General features: G+C 38.3%; 1 protein-coding gene across 1 annotated transcript; it reads right to left on the bottom strand.

Annotated features, from left to right (window-relative positions):
* Positions 1-1,120: 1,120 nt before the first annotated feature.
* On the bottom strand, positions 1,121-14,152 carry LOC136252835 (glycerophosphocholine phosphodiesterase GPCPD1-like). The gene is made up of 15 exons (XM_066045409.1): positions 13,937-14,152; positions 11,858-11,887; positions 11,283-11,390; positions 11,091-11,235; positions 10,896-11,046; positions 8,687-8,741; positions 7,964-8,056; positions 6,951-7,010; positions 6,859-6,898; positions 6,562-6,617; positions 5,638-5,703; positions 3,320-3,453; positions 3,137-3,272; positions 1,851-2,011; positions 1,121-1,323 (listed from the first exon to the last, which is right to left on the bottom strand). Exons 1-15 carry the CDS (start codon positions 14,108-14,110, stop codon positions 1,266-1,268), a joined length of 1,467 nt encoding a protein of 488 aa, XP_065901481.1. The 5' UTR covers positions 14,111-14,152; the 3' UTR covers positions 1,121-1,265.
* Positions 14,153-20,385: the final 6,233 nt, after the last annotated feature.

The following is a 20,385-nucleotide window of genomic DNA, read 5'->3' as shown; positions in this document are numbered from 1 at the left end:
ATGCCTACTTGGTACATTCTCTACCAAAGCATCCTATTGACATTATATACATGCCTTGCATGTTTCAAAGTTGAATGTGTATATTAGTAGTAAATGTTTTAATGCCCATGTGTGATCCCCAAAATTAATGTAAGCAGTATTGAAGAGAGATACTCTGGATCAACTGCTAGATTAGCATAATATTATTTCAGGGGACTAAACGTTGAAATGATATATAATAATACATATCATTAACTACTGTCATATAAGTACAAGTATAGTCATAATCAAACCAATAGTCCCTCAAAATTGGAAATTACTGTTTTGTTAGAGTATTTCGAGTACAGGTGTATGTTCTATTAGAGTATTTCAACAGAGCTCTGTATACAAATGTGTGCACTTCAGTTATCCAAACTATTCACTTATCTGAACACTTACCATTGTCTGAGACACATCAGGATTCAGATAACTGAGGGTCCACTGTAATTATAGTGAGTTGTAATACTACATATTGGCTTAGCATCATCATACATCTTATCTGCATAATAGAATGATTTGGTAGAGAAGGCAACAAGGAGACACTTCTAATAAAACAACATGAAATTTCAATAGGGAAAACGTAATTATATCACCAATACCGTAGCTAATGCAATAATGTCACACTCACATTATTCAAGCAGATATGACTAAAGCTAGTGTATTGAAGTAAATGTAATAGCCAACATGTCTAACAAAAGTGTAGAAATATGCAATCCAAAATACCAGTCCTGTGTTCCTTGGTTACTGATACAATTACCCATAAAAATACCATATTACACCTCATCTGATTAACCTAAGTAAAAAAATAAATTTGGTTAAGAATGGTTACATTGGTTGCTGGCTTGGAATAGGAACCACAACCTACTTAAGTTGTGAGTTTACCAAATAATATATTTACTATTACAACACACTTATCTTATCTTTGTCACTTCCACACATGAGGATAAGACTCACTAGTGACATGTCCGCCGTGTAGTTGCCAAACACATGTACAGTGTAACAGTAGCCATACATGTACTTCAAAAGGCCTATCACTTTGGGATCTGGTTAAGAGTTTTACTTGTACATTGTACACAATTCACAATATTTACATGTAACGTGATTTACAATAAAATATTTGATGAAATAAATAAGTTTACCCATACAAAAATGAACATACAATAGTAAATTATTGTGAATAGATAAGCTGGTCCACACCAGTCCATTAAAAATACAAATAAAAATGTTTAAATAAATGTGTCAACTGGTCACACAGTTTGTGATAATCTGGTGTTATCTGAAGACTGTTGGATATTTGTAGGTATTCTGTAAGGCAATTCGTAGTGATTATACAATTATCACAGACACACACGCACACACACATTAAAATACAGGGAGTATGTAAAACCCGGAACCTGGATCAGCCGGATGGAACAGTGTTATTTTGCAATTGGAATCACGTGAAATCACTAGCATGCTACAGTGGAATGAACAAATTTGTGTGATATGTTCTTAACTTATCCTTACTTGTAACAAATCTGCAGCCAAAACTTTATCTTAGCATTCCTAAGTGCACAATCGCTACAATTACACAAGCTAGCTAGCTACCTTACTTGTGGTCTGTGACTGAATTTATTAGATTGTAGCGAGTTAGCACGGAAAATTTTGTCAGTGGAGTTTTTTATAACCTGTGGAATGCTAGTGCTTGCACATGATTCCAATCACAAAAATAACACTGCTTCGGCCAATCCGGGTTGTTCCAACATTCTGGGTTTTCCACATTCACTACAATAGACACTATACACGCACACGTACACTACACACACACACACACACACACTACACACACAAACCTGTCACAGATAATGGCAGTCACTCTTTGGCTGTTCTGCCATGATACACAATCCTCAAGATCATTATCAGTACCCCATGTCATCAGGAATAGTTGATGCCCATGTACCAAATCGATCACTTTAGATTGTCCATTCACCATATCAGCACACACACTAACACCCTGTATTACGCAATAGGTGATGACGTACAGGTACTCAATACTGCATTGTGATTAATTTTAGACACAATTGGCCAGCTAGCTAGAGCAAACTAAGAAATCTGTGTTCTGAGTCATCAACAGTGAAATCTGTGTGTATTAAGGACAACTTGGTACCAACCAATAGTGTCCTGATTATCAAGGTGTCCTGATTATCAAGGTGTCCTGATTTAATTTCCCTGGTCAGTTTATTTACTAAGGAATACTTTAGGCTAAGTGCCCAGATTATGCAGGCGACCTCATTTTAAGGGTCCTGATTAACAGTAATTCAGCCATCTAGCTACTGCTCATCAACACTGCCATGAGGATTAGCATATGAGAAACATCTAAGTTCATGTGGCCTTCAGATTCACAATTATAAGATGAATTTACCATCATGTAAGAAGAGCACAACACAACACAGTACAGTAGTGCACTAGTTTAGTCACAAAAATGCTCAGATAAGTGAACCAGTTTGATGCATCTCATTCAGTTATTCAAGGAGTACAGCTGTTGACAAACACTCTAATAATAACTTTCGCTCTGTCACTTCTGCGTACTAGTTAGAACGAGCTAACAGAGTCTCTATAGTACTTAGAGACCTAGAGGATGGCTACCCACAAACTCAATAATTGTGGGTACATCATCTGAGAGGCTCTAAATAGCATAGAAACTGACGTTGGCTCGTTTAAGTACTTTAGAAAATTTTCCTTAGGTAAAGCAAGTAAAGGAAGTGGCAAACTGTGGCTGCTAGTATTGACATTGATCCTTCAAGTTGAGCTCCACAACATGACATTGGTGTATCAATTAACACCTATGCCTAGATAAACATCAGTGATGGTCTTGTTCAGAAAGAAAGCTAACAAGTGGTAAACTGTGGGTGCTAGCATTGAGATATACCCTTTGAGTTAATTGTGTCATAACATTAGAGTACCAATGTCTAGATTAACGCTAATGACACCTGTCTCGTTGCTGATTTTCATTTGATGAATGTGGTAAACAACCACGGGCTAGACCACAGGTAATCCTTCCATACAGGTTTCTACATTGCATTCAGATTGCATAAAATTTCTAATGTATAGATAATCTAAATTGTATATGTAAACTCACAGTAAAGTTTTGAGACTTTGCAAAGGCAACAGCATCGTACACTGAATGACCTCTAACATCAACAGCTAAGGGGTACTTTGGTGAATTGGCTTGTGTTAAGAAGAAGACTGGAATTTGAGGTTGCTTCAATTGTAACCTGAAGAGATAATGATTTAGTGATCAGTGATATTACCAACCCCTCACATTGTACATAACGAGGGATCAAATGTGGAGATAACTATATTCCTCTTTGAACCATATTGGTATAGTGTAGAAATGATTACATCAGCAATTGTGTTGCGGTTGAAGTACGGGAAATAGTCACATTCTCCACCATCCTACAATGAAGCATACAAACAGTACAATAGCTAGTGTACACACAGTGATGTACATACCACACTCATGTACACACAGCATTCATCGAGTGGTGGTCAGATTTGAATAGTAGCCACATTGATTTTATGAACTAAGTTAAACGTTGTGGCATTTAACAAAGTACGTACAGTAACTTAATTTTTATACGTAGCCTAAGACTACACATTAATTGAAAGTGTGTTCACTGGGCTACTGGAAAAGGTTCAATACAGTGGCTTACTTGTTATGAAGCAATGAACAACAAGAAGTTGTGTATCCGTGTTTCAAAATTCTTGTCATGAGTTTAATTTTGGTTGTGGGTTTACTCACGTGAGTCTTATATGGCCTGATAGAAAATTTAATGGTGAAACAAATAGAATTTGTTGCAAAGTCAAAGGAGCATCCACTATCGAATTTTGGATCATTTATAAAGGTATGTAAAGGGTTTGCATGTTTCCTTACCGAAAAGTTATTTTAAAGGGATAATTTTGGTCTCACCGTTTAGCATTAGGGTAAAACCCTAGGTATCATTTTAACCCTTGTTACATCACAAGTAGAATGACATAAATTGTGTAGCCACATAGGACGGATACTTTTAAAGTTACAGCGCTTTGTGCTAGGCACATGTATTTACATTCAGTTTTCTAGACTATGCAGGTTTAAGGGTTAAAATCATCACAAACTGAGCTGCCTTGTCTTCCAGCTGTATGTTGCTCCAGAACTTGTTTCAGTATGTGTCTAAGTCGTGTTAGCCATGTGTCTACTAACTCATGTTAGCCGTGTGTGTCTAAGTCATGTTAACCATGTTTAGCCTGTTAGTATCAAATGTAAAGATCATTATATGATAAGCTTATTACTGCTCACTTATTAAAATAATGTCGTAGCTGCTATCTGTGATTAGGGACCCGCCACCAATTGCTGCATTGCTCAAAATTTTACCTATGGTGCTCAAATTATGCTCAATATTAAGCTATACCTCAGTTCTCATGTTTTCTAGTAAAAATTTTGCACTTTATGGGAAAACAGTAAGTTGCTGACTCTAAATCCTTGCTTGTCAAAATTCATGTCACAGAAAAGATCAAATATACTCTAATAGAACAGTCAGCTGTCTGATTATTCTGATTGTTCTATTAGAGTATATTGATCTTTTTCTGTGATATGTATTTTTGATAAGCAAGAATTTATGGTAATGCACAAGTGTTCTGCCTATTATGCTAGCATTATGCTCAATGCTTTCAGGTACCTATTATGCTCATTATTATGCCAGCATAATCGGCGGGTCCCTATCCTATCTGTGATGGTTACAGCAAGGCTACATGTATGTAGTGTACTATGGTAGAAGGTGATTTGTTGCAGTCAGAAGACAAGTTATCACTTTGATATAATAAAAAGGTAGTATTATTATTCAATGCAATATACTACTGGCCCACGAGAAGTAACGCGTTATATTACTTTTTGCTGTAAATAGTAATAATACCCCTCTTGAAAAAACAATGTTGAAGCCCTTATTTCCAAAATCAATTGTGGCACCACTCAAGTGCGACTACTATTGAAGGTGCAGCGTTTATGAATAAGCAAATATGGTACCCCACCTAATGTCACCATGCATGCCCATATGTGTAAACATGCAGTTCTTTACTAGTTTAAGGGTCTCACAAAATATAACATATCTAGTTATTTTAATTTTACAGTAATATGTAATTCTACTGCATCACTTTTGTTGGTAGTAACGAGTAATAAGTAATAATATATATTACTTTAAAAATGTAACGACCCCAACACCACATGAGTACACACGACACACAAAATATAACTTATATTACACAGCCATATACACAGCCATATACACAGTCATACAAAACACTGGATCACTACTCAGATGATCTAAGAGTCAGTACACAAATCCTCCTGGGGCAGGACTAGTAACACACAGGAGGCTGTACCATGTCTCACAGGTGAAGGTATGGACACCCGAAGTCCCACCTGAACTTCACTTAAGTTGTTCTGTGAGACAGGGACAGTTGGCATTTGCTGATGTTATAGTTTCTTGCTCAAGGAAACAACAGCAATTGGGCATTACTAGGCATCAAATCTGAGCTTTGTGATTACCAGGCTGGTGTTCTTATCATTTAGCAATGTTATCTTACACAACACATAAAATACTTTACTTGTTTAGGAAAGGGATATTTCACTTCAACATTGAAGAAAACAGACTCTGGAAGCTTCTCCAGTACCTACAAGTGTACAAACAGTACACAATCAATAGCTGATCTGTACACACTATCAAAACACAGAAATATTGTTGCTGAATTAGAAGTTGATGCCTCTATATGTCAAAATACCCAACACTCGCATACTTGTTATTTCAAATGCAGCCTCCCCCCAGCCTTACAAAAAGCTTACCTTTACCAGTTTAGTAGTTTATAAGACCTTTAAACATAGTGTATGCACGTGCACACTTTATCGCTTTCTATTTTCAAATGCAAACCCTTGTTGATGCATCATCCACACACTTGTAGTGTACTAGTTCAATAAGTGTTCAGTGAATTTGTTTGGATGAACTATTTCACACATGTACTCCGATAGAAAATACACCAGCTAAAAAATATTCTAATAGAACAGTCATCCAATACCTGGTAACTAGCCCATTGCATGTAACACAATGAAACCTGTCTGATCAGGCCACAAGTCAAGCAGAACTACTAGTGTAATGCATTAACTGTGACTGGATTAGACAGGTCCCATTTTAGTATGTAGCCTATTTATTTATTTATTTACCATATGACTAGAAATCTTCAAGGGATACCAACTTTTTAATTTGGTTAACTTAAGAGCCTAACAAGTTTTGTAACCACAAAAATTCTCCCTGAGAAGTTTCCTAGCCATATGGCATAAACTGTATACTGTAGATCAGAAACCTTTGTCGATGAATAAATTTTTTTTTGCATTAAAATTAAAAATAAATAACATGCAAAAACTTGTAGTACACCCAAAATATTTTTGCAATTATAAAAGGAGAAACCCAATGGCGCAGCCTTTTGTAGTGTAGGTTTCTGATCTACAGTACACTGATGATTGCACGTCAACATCACCTCTCTGAGATGTGGAAACACTTTATTCTTGCTGCTATGTCCACCCAGCTCAACTCCTGTGGTATTGCATGACACATTGTACACGTATACACCCTGAGCTATTGTACTGGATGGTGGCAACTGGAGTGGATTATAGGCAATTAAGCTACCTGTACCCGAGTCTGTGGCAGTTTAGTAGGTGCGCAACCTGCCCTTAAAATAAGCCATTTTAGAGTAACAAGATGATTGTTATAATCACGCTGACTTGTATGACAATCATACTCGTAACAGCATGATCAAACTGCAACTAGCACTCACCTGATGTGGTTAAGAGCCGTGACTTATCCTTGGGGGAGAGCTAAAAGGAATAATGATTATTACGTGGATACGGTTGTCTTCTATCTACCCACCTTGAAGGATTTAATCTGATCATAAGTCAACTCTTTCAACAGAACATCAGCATAGTGATCCTGTAATGAACAATAGGATTACATTATGTAGTATATTGAAATACTATGTACGAAAAAATACCATATAACGGGAATGATTCGCGGAAGAAAACATTCACGAATGATCTACTATTTCCTCGTTAGCGAGAAAATGTTCGCGATTTGTTGCATAAAATAATTAATAATTGGGCGCGTGCCCACAACGAATTAATCTTTTTTTCTATGGATAGGGAACGTTTGACTATATGGCTCACTTTGACATGTTGTGTACTACACATACTAGTAGCCATGCATGATCGCTGTTTCGCTGGAGAAGTAGGCATTCACGATAATGAGCACAGACAATAGGCACGCCTTGGGGGCGGCATTAAAACCGAGGCTAAGACACACCGTTCCAGCACAGTGAATCGCTAGGCTGCAATTATATTTGCCCCATTTAGTAGCACCGATTATTCCACTGTCACTAAAGTTTGCATCTCTGTCCGAATCACACGCCATGGCCTGTCACGCATATATAACAGTCCATAGCAGTCTAGCAAGTAGCAAGGCGAGTAGCTACCGCTTATGCACTCGTTACATGAATGCTACATCACAGATTTTCGAGAGTATCTATGGCTACGTCAACTGATCCATGAAAAAAAAAGTTTTTTTAACTAGGAAAATTTTTGCAAGAAAACATTCACGAATGCACCTAAAATCACAAAATTCGCGAATGTTTTCTTCCGTGAATCATTCCCATTATACGGTACTATGGAATTCTTTTTAGGGTAGGCCATAGCCATCTCTCAACTGTATACATACAAGTCACAGTATTGCCATTTTGTGGATAAGCAGTTGCTTTGCTTCTAATGTTTAGAGGGACCTACGTACGTCGTGCTGTAGGCTTGTTGCTATAGTTCCCATATGCCATTTGTGACTCTATCAACTCAAGAGTCATAAACCATATGAACAACTCTTGTTACATAACAACTCACTGGAGCAACATTTAGACTGATCATCAAGTCATGATAAATGACTGGCTCCAGGTCCTTAGTCAGCTGAACATCAAACTCCACACCAATAGCTCCCTACAGCAAGACAACAAGAATTAGCACAAGCTGATAACATCACCACTACACTATTGTAGAGAGTTAATTATTTCGAATTGTATGAGAGCAATTTGTCAACAGGTGTGCATTATACTAGACCAAGTGCTGAATACTATGCAACCAAAACAGCAGATCTGATTATTGTGCTGTAATATTCCACTGGTTAAGACCCCTTGTTAGCACCATCATTTGCCTGTACACCATCATCTATATATATATATACACTTTGAAACAACCCTATGCCACTCACCACCCCGATTGGAACTTGCCTGGTACGCATTAAAATGAAATTTGTGAAGAAACTTGACTGATGGCAACTTGTATAATAGACGCTCTGAACTAATTTAGAATGTACAAGTACAGCCACAATAATTCCGAGTTATATAACCTTCTGAATACACAAACAAAAAGGTACACGGGAATAGATATTTTCCCAGAGACCTTGACCTGCACAGAAAAAGTAACTACAATGGTACTCTTCCCCCACACTAATAGACTCTCTGACACATTCACTGTAAAAGTGGCTAAACAAAACTGTCATCTTAACATGTTACAGGTCTACTAGTCTAAGTGATCATATCAGAACCACAATATAATAACAATGCTTACTTGTTCAATAGCCTTCTCAAATGAAGCTATAGTGTTTTCTGTTATATCAGCTGGTCTACAAAACAAATAACTTGCATAGTAACTGGCCTCCTCATTGTAGTGACCATGTCAAGTGTCTAAAGTGTGCTTCATGATCTCAAAATAAGACCACCTCATTATAGTTAACATATCAAGTAAATCCCAAACATAACTAAGGAGTACTTCATGATCATGACCTCATTAATAAGTTGATACTGTGCCACTTCTAAACCAGGCACCCATGCAATAAATACCATTCCTTCACGATTTGCTACGAACAAGACTCGGTCATACAAACACTCACTCACAAAGACACAACAAAGTGATAGCACTGATACCATGTAATGAATATAGTTTCTATAAACCATTTTCTTTCCACACAAAGCCTAAAGTTGGTTAGTCTTGTTGATTCATGCCAATAGACATTGCAGCTACACAGTATTTGACTTTGTTGTTGTGAATTATGTGCGTGTATCCAAGATTAGCCACAGCATAGATTTCATCATGTAATGGATACAATACTAACATGAACAACAAACTCTGCACAAACTACATTATATTACGTGTCTCTTTTCTGACATATCATTTATACTACTGTGCACCAGTGAGCCAATCATAATAATAATATGCTCAGTATATTATTATAGTCCATGCACCTCTGCAAAAACCACATGTGATTCTTCTGATTGTGTGCTGAAATGCACAACCACTGACTGTTTAACTTATATAAGTATATGCTTGTCAAGGTCCATGTCCTGTGACAGGTATGGTACTGCTCAAACATAACGTCGCACTCACTCGCACCACTCGATTGCAAGTGATTAAGAAATTCACCCATTAAAGGGTATGGCACCCGTTTCCTTCACGAGCATTCATCCTGTTTCATATGGGAAGAATACCCATGAAGGAAACGGGTGCCACGCCATTTAATTAGTAAGTTTTTTAATCACTCACAATCAAGCAGTGCCAGTGAGTGCGACGTTACGTTTGAGCAGTACCGTAGCTAGCTCAGTAACATACTGTACCATCTGGTGTGTATTTATGAGCACTACATGTGGATGCCAATGTGACAACAATGACTACAAGTCCTGGGACTACAATGTACACGTACTATTGCAATAGCTCCTCAATATTAGGAATGTGTAATGTACACAGCCAAGAACAGTCACATAAATACTCTAATAATGCAGTCAAGTGTGTCGGATAACAATAAAGCTTGCACAGTTGCACCGAACTTGACAACTATTAAAAACACTAATGTAAATTGCTCTATCTACAACAATCATCATTATCAAACAAATCCAATACTGAATTTAAAAACAGTACACAAACTAGATGAAAAAATTTGTAATTTTTAAATGGGAAATAGGGATCGCTCAAAAAAGCCATGAAACAAGAAGGGATAGCTTGGGTGGTACGTATGTAAACCACAAATTCCTACTTTGACTCATCTCAATATGAGTGGAGCATATAAAATTAGAGTCATCTAGTTATATAACAAACATGCACTAGTCCGGGAATGATCCAGTTATCCCAACCTTTATGGGTGTGTTCGCTTCAATACTAACACATCCTGCTATGAAATGCATTTTACAAGTTGTGGTGAAATATAAAAAAAAACTATAGATGAGTTATGATGACACGCCACCACCATATGATGGCAGTGGCTCTTAATGGGTTCTCAATACTCAGGCCATCTCAAAAGCGGCCATCTCAAAGGCAGCCGTATCAATCAGGTTTCAAAACAGTCTGATGCAATCCACACAAACCATATTCAAGGGAAAACACATTAGTGCCAGCATTGGCATGTAAAAACATTTCACAGGTACAGGTTGTCAGGTGCTTTTCAGCTCTACAATGTAACCATGTTCAATGTGACTGATGATGTTGAATGCCTCATATGACTCTGCTTTGTGTACAATTCCATTGTGCTATTCAGACCATCATCATGTAGTGTGAAATAGCCCATAATAGGCTGATGGTGGGTAAATGTATTTTATATAGCATTTATTTTACAGTGAAACTTCTCTTAAAGGTTTCTTTGACATAATAGTTATAAAAACAATTGGTGTCAACAAGCCATTTTTACCTCTGAAAGATGGCAACCTCTCTACTACAGCTTAAAGTCTTGGTCCCTATAAACTATCCATTATAAAGAGGTGTCTAGTGTGAAGCTTATATTAACACTTACGGACTATGACAAGTTTTCCCATTTCCTCGATGTCCAAGAATCATTGAGTTACCTTCTGTAGTTGTCCATCGGTACAACTGACCCAGTCTCCACTGGTCATCCATTGAACAATCAGCTACTGAGGCACAGGGCAGCACCACAATGAAATCCACTGATAAAAATAGTAACACATCATTTCTTTCCTTATTTACTGACCTGATATAGTTCCAATAGGAAGTAGAGCAGCATCATGTAAAGTTAGTGTAAGAGTTCCCTCCAAATTCCTCAATTGTTGAGGTAGGACACTTGCTCTTCCCACAAATTCCTTGTTGGAGTCGCTACACACTTCAAACCTGTAACTCTGTAATACTACACATCAAGTTAACACTACCACTGGTAACTACCTACATAACAGTTGTAGTCTGGTACCCTTAACATCCATAGCTGTGGTAGTGATATAACGTGACCGACATTAGTGCTCAGTTCTTGACAGTGACCAGTAGCAGAGTCCAGTGACTATAAATGATCAAATAATTTTGTAATGATGTTCAACCAAGACAGCATCAGCTAAAGGCTGCATCCTAAACATGTTCTCCAGTTTTGTAGCTGGTTAGAAATGATAATGGAGTTCTCATTCAAGGAAACAACACTAACCACCCAGGTATTAAACCAGGAACTGTCCAATGTGAGGTTTTGCTAATGTTCCATAACTGATAATATTTTTCACAATAAATGTAGCTAATTCAATATAGTAAAATGTATTCAGCAATAGACCCAATTTAGTATGTTTGCAGTGAGCAACACATGCCAAAGTAATAGTTAAACAATACAATACCAGGTGAATGAGGGTCACTACCATTAAACACAACTATACACATACACAACACATAGTCTAGTAATATGATATGGGGAAAAGTACATATGATCTGTAACCTCATTAACACTTATTAACACATGATATACACAAGGTGTTTACAACTCACATAAGCTCTCAAGTTGTTAGTAGTACTGATCTACAGAATAACACAACCGCCATTAGAACTATACAGTGTTCTATATTATATGCTACACAATTCTTAGAATAATATTATACTCTTCATCATACACGTACTTCTCCATTCCACCAATCATTGTTATAGTAACATAACAGGTGTATAATGATATTATTGCATCATCCACAAGGATGATGCAAGTACAAGGTCCATATACTGTACGTGGGACATACCAGCCCGAATCTCTATGACTCTGAATATCACTCTGAATAGAACATGTATACGGTTCTGTAACATGCTGTTCTATCCTCCATACATGCACTAATAAATGGATAAGTGCATGACAAGATTGTCGCCCATGTATGGAAGCAAAGACTGCTGTAAAAGCAACGTGAAACTAACTGTTATATAAATGCAAAAGTGTATTTCAAAAATGTCTGTGTCTGTGTCCACATCTGACCATGTCCGCTAATTCCAACTACCTACTTTACCAATGTCTGCGCCTTATACTAAATGTGGATCTGGCCTGCAAAGCTAATTTGGGGCATACAAGCTAATCTATACAACTATATAACTCTGTATTAGATTTCTAGATCACTATACAGTCTATAACACTTAATAGCATTCTGTCAAGTGTTAATCCTCCACACATATGCTTTTAAATGGATAAGCACCATGACAAGATCAACTCGCAGGTCTGGAAGTGAAGACTGCTATAAAAATAACGTTAGATATGAAAACTAACTGTTGTATAATGTATTTTGAAAATGTCTGTTCCACGTCCAACCATATCCGCCTTTTGGGTAAAGCTGTCACTTTAAAGTGATTTAGAATGAACATTCCACTCATTCCTTAGTCCTACTTGTCTACCCAATCCTTTTTTAGGATAAGGTAGAAATCCTAGAGTCTGTCCCACATGTCCCACCAATACGCTATCATATCATTACCTTTTCATCCCATATAGGACAGAGTGGACATAATGATATGGTACACTTTCTCACAGAAAGTTTATCAAATGTCATAACTCTATGATGTGTACCAAGCATACCACCAAGCAATATTGTCCATCAACTAAAATGGTTAAAGATATTTCCTGATGTCTCTACCAATTTTTAATGACCTATGGTGTATTTTAAATTTTTTTAATGATGCTATGTGACTGGCCTGGAGGCATGCTCTGAACAGCAGTGGTCACACATTGTACACTGTATGCAATCTGACACTCATACAGTTTGTCCTAGCTATAGAAATACCAGCATCTAGAAAAGCGGATGTAGTGTCATGAAAATGCAATTTGGTACAGGTTTCAGGGAAGTGTATCTTTGTAGATTTCAATTCTTTAAGCTTGATGGGTAATGTTAGTGTATACAACTTTCAGTGATTCCACTGTTAAAATGAAAATCATTCACATCCAAGTGTTAGATTGTTTATTGGTTAAGTTACCATAAAATCAAGCCTTACAACTTCAGAGCAGAAAAGCAAAATGAAAGCAATTGATTTTACAAAGCTCAGTATACTAAACTACAACATCCACTCCAGTGGAGTTCTTGCCACCCTAGCTCACATTAGCACAATTATTAAATTTAGATTATAACAATTTAAGTGTGGTCTGATTCTCAATATTAACTAATTTAGGTGGAAAAGTTGTGGCCACTCAATACCAAGTAACACAAAGGGTGGCCAGTTAACATATTTCACCAGCTACTTACGTTTTAGCGGGATAATTGTAAATTCACACTACCACTCCGGAACACAACCACAATGTCAACAAAGTCCCACGTATTGTGTAAGTTGTGCATGCCTGTGAACGTATTTGGACATAGCGCAAGATTGCATGTTATATAAACAACAGTCGCGTGACTTACCCAGTGCTGTACTGCTAGCACACAGCGTCTAACAAGAACGTTGCGTACCAGGCAATTTTATTAATCTACCCCATTCACATGAGTTTACGTAGCCAACAGTACACGCAGCGCTTTGTGCAGTGAAGCTTACAGTAGGAACGTTTCACTCTCGTCAACAGAAATAATTACCAAGTGACATGTTATATCATGAGAACTAATCGCTAACCTCGCAGTGACGCAGAAGAGGCTTGGCGCGCACTTGAATGGTATACTGGGAGGTGTCCTCCACACCAATGACACTGAGTGGTTCCGCTGAGGAAGAGTGAATGAAGAACTGAACTTCATTCTGTGTTCCTAGCCAATCTCTACATGATAACGTGGCAACACCTTCAGCAGCCATGTCAAGGAATGGAACACGTAAATTAATCGCCACTTTTATACAAAAACGGGTGTGAAATCCGGGATGAATTTACGGATCTTAGTCTCGCATGCCCCAGGCGGTTCGCGCGTTTTCTGCCTATACATGTATTCAAGTAATAATTTTTTTTTGATCCTCCGGCCCTAATGGCACTCCCTTCCTCTCACACATCTCTAGAATGCTAAGAAAGTATTTGAAAAATTAGTTATAAAAGAACCTACAGCATGCCCAGGGTTCAACAGGCAGGCAGGTGCCCCTCAGCAACAGCAAGATCAACTGCTTTCAAGTAATACCTGATAACTGGTCCCAGTGGACTCATTGTAGTATACGTATACTTAGTATACATCAAATGTTGAATTGCGCCGGACGAATTTTTTTGGACACAAAGTAATATAATTATTGGGAAAAACAAACTATGATACACCGGCTCTACAATACAAACTACTTTACAACTAAAGTACAAACACAATTACAACAGGGGTTTGGGGAAAGGAAAATCAGAGTCCTCACACTGTAAAGCCCAGTACCGTAAAATTATACAGGCAATGTTCGTCCATAAAGAAACTGAAAGTTGTTTAGTGTAACAAATGTTTATGAGCTTGTTTGGTTGACGGATGCACCACTTCTGGTTGTGGTGCATTCAGCGATGGTACGAAGGGTTTGAAGTGCAAATAGTGACCAAACACCACAAGTTTCAGGCTACAACAAGTGGGACAAAGTCACACCCCGCCTCCTCTACAGTATCTTGATGTTTCTGGTCCCTGGCTAACTCACCAGCTGCAGCAGCTATACCCCTGCACAAGAAATGTGGGAAGGCTGGGTATACAGTGGGGCGACTAAGTCATATGATCGTTCACTTTGTGATAAAAGCACCAAATTTGGTGTGGTGATACTTTACTTTATGCATTTTCATTTTAGGATGGGTACCATTAAAAATTGCAATGGTAAAACCACCATAATCAACATTTTTGAACCAAAGAAACCTTATAAACGTACACTTCTTAGCTCTACATACATGTAACATATAAATGAACCTGAAAACACATTTTTGGTGTGTAGCAAGAACATGTTTATAGTAAATTGTCTGTATAATCATGACCACACACTATATGGACCATTATAAAAAGACCTGAACTTTACCTGAAATGCATTGCAGCCAAAATTTTAACAATTACATTGATACTCTGAATCGATTATCACCATATTTTTTGTTGTTGTGGATCATCATACAGTACGATAGTACTGTATAGTAGTAGGGACCACAAAGGTTTGGGCATGGCCCATGAAGAGCCACCACCCAAAAACCACCTCATTTTTCCTGACGAGGAGGCAGTATTGGTTAGGTAATACTATATAAGCCTAAAATAGCCTTCAAAACACTTTTAACAAGTTGCTATGGAATTTTTAAAAAAGAAATTTTCTAGTGACTGACTGACTGACTAACTGTGATGCCTTCAGATAAGCAGGCTACCGGCTTGATTTTTTTACTGTTCAAGGTTGTACATACAATGCATTCTTTATGGGCTTACCAGTGTTCTCCTTTGCGTCTCACTCATCTTTGCTGACAGCGCAAGGTGTTGATTCAGAGGTAGTGCATGATGGCTTCCCTAGCAGAAATTGTCCAGGTTTTTCATAGTGGCTATTTTAATTGCAGGGACACTTTTTGAACAGATCTTGGTTTGTAATGCTGTGTAACGAGCTGAATATAGCTGACAATGTAGCGTAATGGATACTTCACTTTTCAGACAACAATTTATAGCTGGACATTCCTTCTTTTGATGCGATATGCAATATAGGAATTTTAAATTGGAGTAAGGACCACAGTAGAAAGAAAAGGTTAGTATTTCAACCAAAAGTAGTATGGCACCTCCACACTGAAGGGGGGGGGGGGGGGGGGGGGAGGCAAATGTCCCATTCTGGATCCGTCATTGGGTTTCTGATCAGGAGCATAGCTAGACTTTTGGTGAAGACCAAAAAAAGGTAACTGCCTACTGAAATTAACTAAATACCCACTACAACTTGTAAGGCTACACAACCATCTGTAAAGGCCATGATAGCAAAAATCTACAGTGAGACACTACCAAGAGGTGATGATTTGCTGCTTCAAAAATACAGCAACTAACAAGAGAATCTGCTCCACCCAGCCACACTACATCTGTGTTCCTCCCCTTGCCATCAGTCCTGGATCCGCCTCTGAAACCAGTCACCAAAATCCTGGAGCCGCATATGCAGGCCATTTAATTGCAGAAAAGTACCAAGAAATTCTGTGAGCATCATTCTGATAAAATGACCTATGATGATCATACTAATGATAAGTATGCTGGAAGAGTCACTCATGATGATAGAGCTACTGGTTGGGGAAGACATCAATATATTTCCAATGAAGACCTCCACAAGGTCACTCCCACATGTCAATATCTTGATTGTATCTTCTTCCAAGTTAGTAAACTGTAAACATTGTTACATTTTAGAACTACAACGTACAGTATAGCCTTAGCCTCTAGAACCACATTTAAAGTCATCTGAAGAAGTTTGCTACATATGGCACGGACATTATTTTGCTTAGTCACGAAACACTGTGATTTTCACAAACTATAACCTGCAGAACTAGTTCACAATGCTTTTGTGTCATTGTAACGCTAATGTAGTGAAAGTTAATGGCTGTCAAGGCATTGAAATAGCTCAGAGCGTTCCCTTCCAAATATCCGCCATAGAAAAAGTAAGTTATTTTCAACCTTAAAGTGATGAGCTTAAATTTCCTCTGATTTCCTTCTGCTATAGCTCATCTTAATTGCTATTTACTGCTCTTTCCACATCTGGTCCGGAATCTGAGGTATCTATCATGTGTCGCAGGTTATTACACCTTTTATTACATGCCCCCAAAATGCCCAATACAAAATGTATAGGGAAAAATTTGCTACACCCGGTCAGTTTAGGCCATTTTGACAAGCCAAAATGTCTGTTAAATTGCAATTGGACTTCTTTTGGCATCATTGTACTCGCAGAGAGTTGCTCTACATATATCAAACCCAGAAAGTTACTAAACAGACTCGAGTTAGACAGTACACGATAATTAATTTTTAATGGTTTTTCAATTGAAATGTATTGGACATGCTTGTTGCAGCTGGCATTTTTGCCATGAACAAAAGTCAAATTTCTTAATATGTTAATAATACAATGTGTTTACACTTGATAATTAACAAAACATCTTAGTATTTGCTTAACAAAAGAACTGGTTACTGTTTGATAGATAGTGACAGTGTTCAATAATTTTATAGGCAATAAACACGTGAACTCAAATGGAATGCAGACAGACAGATGGCTGTTCAGCTTTATATATAACTAGCTATAGTACCTGCCCTATCGTGCAGGGCAGTATGTACAATGACATGGAAATTAAATGAAATTACAGTTGGTAATATACTATTATAGATACTTTATAAAAGACTAAGGAAACAATGTGGTGTAAGGTAAGGATTGCATGAATGCAATAATTGTGGAGAAGTGCACTCTTATTGGAATATTTTGTGACTTAAGTTGCTCAAATTCTACCATCAACCAAACATACCATGAATTACTGTAATCTGCACTACAACGATTCTGTTATGACAAAATATAACGGCTTTATAAAATATAACAGCATGGGCACAGAGTCGGGGCTAGCAAGAAATAATAATAAATGAAAACAAAAAATTTTGAGTCATCCAGCCCAAGACAGCTCATGGAAAAAACCTGCCAGCCTTTTCTTTTGTTTTGCTGCACAGGAAAAGGCGAAAAATGCTCCACTCTGCTTTGTATGCATGTGTAGAAAGAGTTCAAATCATTGCTGCAAAGTCTATAAATAGCTCCCATTTTCACAACGTGCCCCACGTTGTGAAGAACAGTCTGCCACGGGACCATGTCATTTTACTGTGTAGCTGCAGTCATCCCTCCTCCAAGCAAACCATCCAGGATATGCATAAAGACAAAAGAATAGAAAAGATAAATAGTTTCACACATACATAAATATACAAAGCAACCATCTGATACATTTTTTTTACCATAATACCTTCCTTACCACCATCCACAGGTGCTGATCCATAATATCACAAAGCAGCAGTAGCAGCAGACATACCTAACTAAAGTACATGTGTTTGCCTATCTAAAAACCTCACTACAGACTACATTACGTGTTTTGCAATCCCCTCTAATTAAAAGTGTCAATCTATCTGCTGAATCTACCCTAGATAGTGCCACATAAAGCATGCCGTGTGTGAAGCTTTCGTCCGTCAAATCTAATCCTACACCCTTAAAAGTTTGACCCTGGCTTTTGTTAATGGTCATGGCAAAGCAAAGTGCAATTGGAAATAGAAGCCGTCTAAATTCAAAAGGCAAAACCGAGTTACTCGGAATGAGAGGAATGCGTGGTATTATAATATCGTGTCCTGCATATCTACCGTGAGAAATCTTGGCCTCTACTGTGTTAGCCGACAGTTTAGTAACTACACACCTAGTGCCATTAGTAACCCTTGGAGGATCTAGAGAGCGTAGAATAATAATAGGAGCGCCTACTTTAAGTAAGAGAAGATGCTGAGGTAGTCAAGATACCTCTAAAGAGTTCAAGAATTCTGTTGGAAAGTGAACAGCCTGAGATTCATCAGGTATGGTGTCCAAGGACCTGTAGTCACAGCAGTCACCAGGTAACTGCTCCACCAGAGTCATGTTGATGGAATGAGTGGTCTTGTTAAGAGGAGCAAGAATGCAGCGTTCAGAAAGCCAAGCCAAGTCCCTAAAGTTAGAGAACAAATCTGGATACACCCTGGAAACCAGTTCCTCCTTGCTATCCACAAAGGTTCCCATGGTGTCAGGTAGCTGGACAACATCAGGTAGAGTGTCAATAGGAAACTTCCCATCTCCAATGGCCAATAGTTCTTCAGCGAATTGTCCAGCTGCCACATCCCCACACAGGTGCACTCTCATGTTAGTGTGTAGTTGTTTAACCACCACACTGTCCCACAGATGAGATCGCTTGAGGCAAGCATCAACAATGTTACCTCTAGTGCCACCTTGAATGACAGGTAGAATCTGCCTGAAGTCACCACACAGTAGCATGCACTTGCCTCCCATTGGATTATCATTCCCTTTTGCAATTCTGTTGAGTAGAGCCAAGCCCGTGGTTTCCCAAAAATCATCTCCTTTGTGAGCATCTCTAACAATTTCTTCACCTTAAGCCTAAACACACGGGCCATTAAGTCTGGATGGTCCAGAGGCTCTTGACCTGGTAGTAGATTGTTCCTAATCTCTGGCCAATTAGGATTGGTGGTCATGGTGATAAAGAGGTCGGGGTGGCCATACTTCCTAACGTAGGTCATTGCATCCTGCTGACGCTCATGCATGTAGCGTGGTCCACCAGTAAATGACGACGGTAGGATCACCCTACGACCAACATTCCTGGGGTCACCATCCCCATCTACCATTGCATCCCGCAAATCCTGGTAGCAATCAGCACGTAGTGCCTTTTGCTCACGCCAGAGAAACTGTAAGCGCTCAGTTTCAATCTTACAGTAGGCGTCAACCAGGAATTGCTGGAAAAGCCTTTTAGCCTTAAGCAATACAGGCACTTGCTGCCTGACCATGATGTGGTAGCGGTAATACACCATGGCTGTCAATTTCCTACCATTAGCCAATTTCAGGTTGATGTGCCATAAGAAAAGAGTAAAGGATACTGTAAAGGATCATACCCCCTATGAAGTTCAGAAATGTGCTGCAAAGACCCATCCCTATAGTGCAAAACTATGTCCCTATTATTTACATTATCATTAGGCATTAGCACTCCTACCTCATCACACATCGGGCTATTGTACCTCCTAGCATGCTCTCCTACAGGCCGTTTGTTCTCATTAATCACTACCCTAATATTTGCTGGCTCATCATGCTGCTCAAATATTTCTTTAGCTACCTTAATAAGTTGAACATAGTGATTATCGTCATGCAAAAGCTCAGTAATACCCCTAACTATGTCAAGCCTTAACCCATCAACTATCCCACATCTTGTAGCTACTTCAGTTTGCTGGTTGTCGATAAAATAAATTTGGGAAAATTTAGGAGACTCACCTGTTGATGGAACTAAACTACCTATACGATGATAGACTTGACCCTGTACTCTAAAAGAAGGATTGAAGCCAGCCATAGTTATCTCGTTACAGCCAAAGCTTGTCATTTGAAATGCACTATTATACTTACGTATGCTAGCTAGAAAATGTTTACCTCCTGTGTTT

This window comes from Dysidea avara, chromosome 4 (genome assembly GCF_963678975.1).
Source record: "Dysidea avara chromosome 4, odDysAvar1.4, whole genome shotgun sequence".
In the NCBI taxonomy this organism is placed as follows: Eukaryota; Metazoa; Porifera; class Demospongiae; order Dictyoceratida; family Dysideidae; genus Dysidea; species Dysidea avara.
Note: the sequence above shows the minus strand (reverse complement) of the source record. Positions and strands in the feature narration are given on the sequence as shown.